The sequence below is a fragment of the Dunckerocampus dactyliophorus genome, chromosome 15 (genome assembly GCF_027744805.1).
Source record: "Dunckerocampus dactyliophorus isolate RoL2022-P2 chromosome 15, RoL_Ddac_1.1, whole genome shotgun sequence".
Lineage (NCBI taxonomy): Eukaryota > Metazoa > Chordata > Actinopteri > Syngnathiformes > Syngnathidae > Dunckerocampus > Dunckerocampus dactyliophorus.
The window spans coordinates 1218438-1227476 of NC_072833.1; the positions used below are offsets into that span (position 1 = coordinate 1218438).

The following is a 9039-nucleotide window of genomic DNA, read 5'->3' on the forward strand; positions in this document are numbered from 1 at the left end:
GCCGCCTCTGCGTGACGTCACAGCCCCCACCCTCGCGTGTCTTCATGGAAGCACACGTTTATTGACTGAAAGCTGTTCCTAATTTTTTGGCCATCAAGTGTATAGCTACAAAATTACAAATGTATCTTTTGCGACCTCACAAAATATATGATCTACGCACATGTGACATCTTAGACACACCACATGTCTAATTACGCCTTTTTACAAAATAACAATCTGGCCATTTTTCATGTGCAAGCTGTAAAATGAAATATGGAATATCTCAAATAGTCTTGTTAAATGATACGCAGGGCACGCCAAATGGGCATTAGCTTTTCAAAAAAATGTGTGCTGACAATAGGGGCCTAGTTTAAATATAATAATGCAACAAAATACATTCAAATGACGCGAACAAGAAATAGTTGTCACGCTCCGTGTGACTTGTTGGACTTCTTGTTGGACTTCTTGCCCCTTGTTTCCACCTTTATTTCCTGTTTTGTGCTCTTATTTTGTACATCCGTTTCCTGTTTAGTGCTATTGAGTTCTCTTTACTCCCTTCTGAGGACCCTGCCGGTCCAGCTGGTCCTCATCATTGTTCAGTGTGTGACTTTGCTGTGTTTCCTGTGTGAGACGGTGTCTCGCCCATCAAACCACAGCTTCCACAACCACATTCCACTGGATCTTCTTACGCTACTCCCGTGTAGCTCCTCTCCCCGCAGTGCTTCTTCTCTTGTGCACCGTCGCTTTTTGTTAGATTTTGTATCCTCCACTCCTCGCCGCAGGTGCAAGCCTGGGCCAACTCCAGCGGCCACTCAATCACCAGCACACCCTTGATGCAAACGCACGTCTCAGCCGGCTCTATTTCCAAGTCAGGTCAGAAGTACTCCCCTCTCCTCCTTTCACTCCGGCACCCCCTCTAACTCACCTCGGTGCCCGCTCCCCGTCAGCTTCCGACGGCTCCGGTCCCTGCTCCATGCCAGTCCAAGGCCAAGGCCAAGCTTTCTCCTATCCAAGCACCATGCCTTCTCAAGCCACCACTGCTTCCGGCTGAGCTCCATACAAGAGTCAAGTTCACCTCCAGTTCTCCCTCCACGCCAGTCCAAAGCCCTGACACCCCAAACCCATCTCCACGGCACACAGTCCACGCAGTCCCTGCTTTTTCTGGCCAGGGGGTCAGAGTGGGATGGACTTTGACCCTCCTCCATGTCTCCCACCACCCTTCCCTGGCTTCTGCTTCACATGGGTGGGCAGAGCCCTCTAATGCTGCTCTGCATCAGACCAGCATTAGACCAGCGATTACCCTCAGCTGTGCGACTGGGGACACACAGCTCATTCCTGATCCTGCTCCATGCCAGGCTGAGGCCGAGTCGCCTCCAGCTCCTGTCCTGGCTACATGGACCTGGCCTTGGAGTCGCCTCCAGCTCCTGTCCTGGTTCCGTGGACCTGGCCTTGGAGTAGCCTCCAGCTCCTGTCCTGGCTCCGTGGACCTGGCCTTGGAGTAGCCTCCAGCTCCTGTCCTGGCTCAGTGGACCTGGCCTTGAAGTAGCCTGCAGCTCCTGTCCTGGCTCCGTGGACCTGGCCTTGGAGTAGCCTCCAGCTCCTGTCCTGGCTCCGTGGACCTGGCCTTGGAGTAGCCTCCAGCTCCTGTCCTGGCTCCGTGGACCTGGCCTTGAAGTAGCCTGCAGCTCCTGTCCTGGCTCCATGGACCTGGCCTTGGAGTAGCCTGCAGCTCCTGTCCTGGCTCCGTGGACCTGGCCTTGGAGTAGCCTCCAGCTCCTGTCCTGGCTCCACGGCCACCTAAGGTGCTCTCCTGCTCACCTGCAGCAGTGACGCACGACCTGCAACTGCCAACTCCAGCGAGTCATCAACCAAGCAACCAGAGGGGTCGTCATGTCTGCTCCGCTGGGCCTGCCGTCCCGGCCGTCCCCCGGAATGACCCACATAGCTCAGCTGGGTCTGGAGTTTGGCCTGCAGCCCAGAGTGGCGGATGCACGCCCGGCGACCCTGCGCCAATTCTCATTCTACCCCCTGTGTAACTTTGGACTTTGGGAACGTCTGGGAGCCGTTCTTTTGGGGAGGGGTTGCTGTCATGCTCTTGTTATTTTGTGCTCTTATTTTGTACATTTGTTTCCTATTCAGTGCTACTGAGTTCTCTTTACTCCCTTCTGAGGAATCTGGTCCTCATTAGTGGAGGTTTCATAGGGCGAGTGTGTGGACTTGGCCATTTGCTGGCTCATTGCATGTGACTTTGCTGTGTTTCTTGTGTGAGACGGTCTCTCGCCCATCAAACAACAGCTTTTCATGCATTCCACCGGATCTCCTTATGCTACTCCCGTGTAGCTCCTCTCCCCGTGTAGCTCCTTCTATTTTTTGTGCACCGTCGCTTCTTGTTAGATTTTGTATTTGAAGCTGATTGCTGAAGCTAATTAAAGACTTTGACCTGCACTTTGACTCTTTCTCTGCATCCTGGGGTCACGAGCATGTGCCAGCGTGACAGTGGTTATGTATTGTGTGGACAATCCCACCAGTTAGCGCTCACAAACATATTCAGCGTATTTATTATTGTACCATATTCATGACATATTTTTTATGATAATTATAAAACTTTATTGACTGATTGTTATGGGAAACAGGCTTGTTGTGCACTTAGGTCACCAGATAGGAGTTTCCTTTTCAATTATGGTTCCTCACCAGATTACCTTAACGCAATTTTGTCAGTTTTCTCTCCCAGTAAAGATTGAAGTTACCAAATATGGTTCCTCCTCTCAAACTAGTTTATCAAATGTGCAGATTATTTTTTCCTCTCCCAATAATATGCTGTGTTACCAAATATGGCTCAAAATTGGATTAACGTTACCAGATTTTGTTACATACTCAAAATTGTTTGGTTTCTCGCTCCAAATTAGGTTACCAAAAATGGTCACACCTGTCAACCCCCCGTTTTCACCAGCAAACTACCATCATTTGCTTTGCTTTGCCATATATTTCCAGTATTTTAACTTTCAGGCCAAAATCTGTTGGACCAGAATTGTCCTGATTTTCCACAAATGCTAACATTGACAGGTATGAATATGGTTCCTCACCCAAATAGTGTTCCCTTGCTACACCACGGTTCACCTTTTGTGGATTCGCTGTTTCACTGATTTAAGTGCAATTTTGCATGTTTTTTTAACAGTGCTATTTACTACTCCTACCAGTAGAGGGTGTTGCATACTCATGTGGGAGCTGAAGAGTGTGTTTACGTGCCTGTACGAGCATATTAGGAACCCAGGTAGGTAATAGCTGGCTAAATATAGAGCCACAACAGAGAACCCGCCCATTGTGTTCGGCATCCTGATTGATTGACAATGGTCTACAGCCAATCTTCTTTGTGCCGTTTCCTGTTGTGGTCAATGGCCGATAGCAAAGTAGCTGTGTGAGCTGCTTGCTAACCTCCAATAAACAATAGAAGAAGAAGCTAACAGGCTTTAGGGCGCCATTACGGACTAAATGAATCATCGGTTCAAGGAGGACAACAAGCAGGAGTAAAATACGACAGGTACAATCTGTTTTAACAAGGATACAAAAATGCTACGGTACAGCAGAACGCCACCGGGACGGAGAGGCGCGGTCAGAGGAGTGAAATACACGCAGGTTAATCATTTCTGGTGTCCAACCTAGTAGGCTGATCACAAGAGAGAAACGTGAGAAAACGTTAATGCCTGTCTGAGAAAAGTGTATCAAGTGTCTGGTGAGGGCTTTTACAGACTTAAAACATGTAGAATCATTGGACCAAAATAAAGTTGGCTACAAGGCAGATTTCACTTATTGCGGGCTATTTTGGGAACTTGTCCCCCACGATAAACGAGGGAACACTGTGCTACAAATATGGTTATTTCTGTTTAGACTGCATGACCAAATATGGGTCCTTGTCTAAAATGGTGTTTGTGACCAAACATGGTTGCTGGCCCAAATAACAGTTAAGTCACAAAATATGGTTCATCGCCTAAAAAAGTTGCTACATTGACCCGAATAGCGTGTGGTTCCTCGTCAAAATTAGTTACCATTTTGACCAAATTTGTTACACGTGACGAAATATAGTCCCTCAGTCAATGGACCCAAATGATCTGGTCCAATAAATGACCAAAGAACACACATGCTTTGTGTAGTCATTGACTTTGTGCTTTTCCACACCTGATATTTGCTGAATGATGTTTTTTTTTTTTACTCTGCAGGTGTTGGCAAAGGAGACTGAGTTTGTCCTCCGTGGGTCTTTTTGCGGTCTGGGCTTGCTGTTCCTAAGACAGTAGCCAGGAAGCCCTTACCCCAAAAAGTATCTGCGTTGGACGCTGGCGTCTGTGGACACGGAAGGGATAAGATGGGGTCAGGCACTCTCTCGCACACCCCAATGAGACAGCATCGTCATCTTTTAACGTCTATTGATTGTAAAGCATTTTATGATTATCGACGTGTGGCACGAGATGAAAATCAGATACTGTGAGGGTGCCCATGCCATCACTCAATAAAACGCCGGTGGTTTACCTTAGTGAACGCGCGTGTTGAAAACATCTGCGGGGCAGTACTGCCCTCTTGTGGACACTTTAAGTACACACGAGAAAATGACCCTCAATCGTTTGAATTTGTCTTTAATTTTAAAAGTGGGATTTGGATTGGATTGGGATGTCCTGTGCACTGAATACCCGGACACTTCATTAGGTACACAGTATGAGATCCACGTGTCAACATTTGCATTTGGGAATAAGGGAAACGTGTCCTTTTAAAAACCTCCCAGGTTATGTGTTATGTTGTGGCCATGATCAGAATTGCAAATAAAGCAGCTCCACGTGTGCTTTGACTGTTGATGATTTGAATGCAGTAAAGAAACAAGCACGCTCGTATTTTGAAAGTTACATTTGTGAGTGGACGGGCGTCAAAGGCAGCGAGTTCAGGAAGCTCTCCAGCGTGGAGCGGTACTCCTCCGGGTGGCACCGCATGTGCGCGGCGTGCTTGGATTGCTTCCACTTCCTGCTCCGCACGGCCACGCCCCTCTGCCGCCATCGCTGCAAGGTCCTCTCCAGCACGGCCGTGTCGCACAGGGCGTCGTTCTCGCTGAAGAAGAAGAGGGCGGGCGCCGTGACGGGGCTGCTGTTGAACACCTGGATGGCGCGCTGGTAGACGTCCGCCGTGCTGTCTTTGAAGAGCCAGAAGAACAACATGGCCGTGTTCTTCACCAAGCGCTCCAGACGCGGCGCCAGCGTCTTGCCCAGGCCTGAGGAGCCACAGGAGCATTGATGTCATGTGAACTGAAACGCTTTACCGACACATCAAAGCAGCAACTCAACAAGGTTCCATCAAAGAACCCTACGGAAGGAACTACAGGAAATACACCAAGAGTGCAATGGTGAATAATTCAGCGTAACCCGAGCACCGGCGGGCCCTCGCTCACCTGTGGCCATGTGCTCCAGGCTGCCCGCCACCAGGCTGTCGTAGATGTGACCTACGACCCTGTGGGCCAGCGCGTCGTGCTCGCCCCGCCCGTGGGCCACGTGGGTGAGCACCTGTGCGAAAGTGTAGCCCCCGATGGACGAGGCGTAGACCAGCAGGGGCCGCCCGCTGAACTCGGGGCCCTCCAGCACCCGCAGGACCTCCCGGCTGTAGTCCAGGCCCCAGTTGGGCCACAGGAAGTGCAGGACGCTGCTCTGCACCAGCAGGACGTCCATGTCGCGCTCCAGGTATGTGTGGAAGTATTTGGACGCCGCCGCCGGGTGGGCGCCCAGCCAGGACAGGAAGAGGAGGAGGGGGCGGGAGGAGGAGGACTGTGATTGGACGAGGCTTGGGGTGGATGCAGGAAGCGGGTCAGAGGTTGGAGATGAAGAGGGTGCTTGGGGTCCTTGGTAGTAGGTGATGCCTGTGCCGATGGTCCTGGTGGTGAACCTGCTGTCTGGCTGGGGGGTGTCGGCTGTGAAGAAGCTGGGATGCAAAACAAACAATGCAGCATTCTTTAGTATCAACAAGACCTATATTCTACCAGCCCCCCCTCACACGCAAACGAAACAACACAAATAAACAACAATGTTCTTCTACCCGGTGGAGAGCAGCTGGTTGCCCATCTTCCCCGCTCAGAGGTGCACACAGCCGGTGTGCCGTCGTCGTGTGCGGCCGTTGAATGGTACGGTGAAGCCGGTCCGGCGCTGCGCTATAAAGAGCTAGGAATGTTGCCGGCTCACCCGCCCCGCCACACGTCAGCATCCCCTGTGACGCCACCCAGCGTCTGCATTGCGACGCGCGCTCTCGTCGAAGTCGTAAAGAGCAGCAAAAAGACGCACAACGATGACGCATTCCAATGAAACCTGCACTACTTTGTCCTCAAAGCACTCTTTTTGTAACGGCTGGGATTTAATTACGTATTTACAGCTCGCTGCAGCCAGTGGAACTACTTGTGACTGAGAAAGCCTTTACATTTAGTTTAAATATGGAAACATTTGAAGGTCAGAAAGGTTTAAACTTGCTGCAAGTGCAGCGGCGTCCAACAAGTGCGCTACATCCAATGGCCGCACGGTGGAGCCACAGTGCTGTTCTACATAGCAACGCCGTAGCTGCGTAACAATGAAAGAAAATTAAATCACAACTTTGTTGTTAAATATTAAATATAAACGTATACTTGTCAAAAATGAGATATAAGTGTAAAGATAAATAAATGATGCTTTAAGTTACGATACGCCGCAGTATTTGTCAAATTAAAGTACTCCGGTGCCTTACCAGGGATGTCTACACGCATAGACAGGTCCAAAATTAATAAGAATAATAATAATAACTACAACTGTGAAAACTAAGAAAGATGTATGATACAAATAAATATTTAAAATGAAACATTTTTGGAAAAGTTATATAGTATATGTGTGCAAAAATAAAAAAAAAAACACTAAAATACTCACTTATATATTATGAATGAAAGCTGATTGTGTGTGTGTATATATATATATATATATATATATATATATACATATATATATTTATAGGGTTTTTTTAAGTGTGGAATGCAATGGTGTCCACTAACTGCACTACATCACATGGCCACCAGGTGTAGCCAGAGAGCAACCAAGTGCTCTACATACTCATAGCTGTATGAAATAGTGCTTATATACAAAAAACTATTATTTATTTCAAAAATATACATTTTGAATGTTTTAAAAGTTACTATAATCCATAATACAAACATTTTTATACAATATTTTTCACTTTCAAGTATTGCAGTGCCTTACATAGCGATGTCTACCTGCACATACAAAAAAAAGCCTGCAGTACAAAAGTTACTATAAGAATAATAATAAAGGACTAGTCCTTAAATATTTATGGGAAATGCAAAAATACTATTTTATAATGTTTTGAAGTTTTTAACTGTTAAACATTTATAAATGTCAAAATTATTGAAACATTGAGGGAAAGGCTTCTTGAGACGTCATCTGTACTTCTGTGAAGAAGGTGTCGGACGTTTCGCTCCTCATCCGAAGAGCTTCGTCAGCGAGCATGGACGAAGCTCTTCGGATGAGGAGCGAAACGTCCGACACCTTCTTCACAGAAGTACAGATGACGTCTCAAGAAGCCTTTCCCTCGATGGACAACTCCTGTACGACTGAGAGCCTACACAGATTTATTGAAACATGTTTTACTGAAGTCTTTTTTCCTCATATATATCAGGAAAATAAGGATATGAAGTAAGTAGAAGTAAGGATATAAAACACTTTTATTAAAAACATACAAACAGTATATATGTTTTTAATACCCTCACCTTTTAAAAATATTCAGTTAAAATACCTTATAAAGGGATGTCAAACTACACGTAAAGGCCAAATACGAATAATCATAGTAATAATAATAATAATAATAAATGAGTGTAAAGTATTTGTGAAGTTATTAAAGGTTAAATAAAACATTTGGCTTTTTTAAAATAAAAGGATGATGTCTGTATGCATTATGAGAATAAAGTCCTACATTCTTTAGAATAAAGTCAAACATTTATGAGAATAAAGTTGTAATATTATGAAAATAAAGTCCTAAATGTTTTAGAATAAAGTTGTAAATTTCTGAGAAGAAGGTAATAAAATTACCAGGATAAAGTCGGAAATTTACAAGAAAAAGTCGTACATTTACGAGAATAAAGTCAGTTGGAATATTACGAGAAAAAAGTCGTAAATGTATGAGAAAAATGTTGTCAAGTCGTAAATTTACAAGAAATTTAGTAAATTTACAAAGAATAGTCGTCTATGTACAAGAATAAAGTGGTAAATGTGCGACTTTTTTCAGATAAACGTAAGACTTTAATGTGCAAACCTGAGGTGATTTGGTTCCCAACACTCAGCGTACTACGCTACGCTACGCTACGCTACTCTACTCTACTCTACGCTACGCTACTCTACGCTACGCTACTCTACTCTACGCTACGCTACTCTACGCTACGCTACTCTACTCTACGCTACACTACTCTACGCTACTCTACCCTACGCTACTCTACTCTACTCTACGCTACTCTACTCTATGCTACGCTACTCTACGCTACTCTACTCTACTCTACTCTACGCTACTCTACTCTACGCTACTCTACGCTACTCTACTCTACGCTACGCTACTCTACGCTACGCTACTCTACTCTACTCTACGCTACTCTACTCTACGCTACTCTACTCTACGCTACTCTACGCTACGCTACCGTAGCGACTGCTGACACAATAAACTAAAAAGGTGTGAATGTGACGACTGTGTTGAAAACACAAGACAGCCTCCGTCCATCACTCCTTTTGGACCCTCCCCCCGCTAAGACCCCCGATCCAACTCCGCCCCGCATGGGCTTTTCCTCTGGCCATTGTTCGTCCCCAAGACCAATTGTCCCAGTGAGGAGGGGGTAAAGAGTTATCGGGAAGGATGGGCGGTGGAGATGGGGGCGGGAACTAAAGAACCTCTGCAGCAGCTGATTGGAAAGATCTCGTAAGGATGCAAAGAATAACAATCCACTTGTTGTCAGAAGGCAACAATGTGTTCTATAAAAAGACTTGACTTTCTGTGCAACAGACTACAACTATTGTT

At 46.3% G+C, this 9039-nt stretch overlaps 1 protein-coding gene across 1 annotated transcript; it reads right to left on the bottom strand.

The window, feature by feature from the left end:
• Positions 1-4589: 4589 nt before the first annotated feature.
• Positions 4590-6486, bottom strand: LOC129167964 (uncharacterized). The gene is made up of 3 exons (XM_054752690.1): positions 6043-6486; positions 5405-5928; positions 4590-5227 (listed from the first exon to the last, which is right to left on the bottom strand). Exons 1-3 carry the CDS (start codon positions 6066-6068, stop codon positions 4866-4868), a joined length of 912 nt encoding a protein of 303 aa, XP_054608665.1. The 5' UTR covers positions 6069-6486; the 3' UTR covers positions 4590-4865.
• Positions 6487-9039: the final 2553 nt, after the last annotated feature.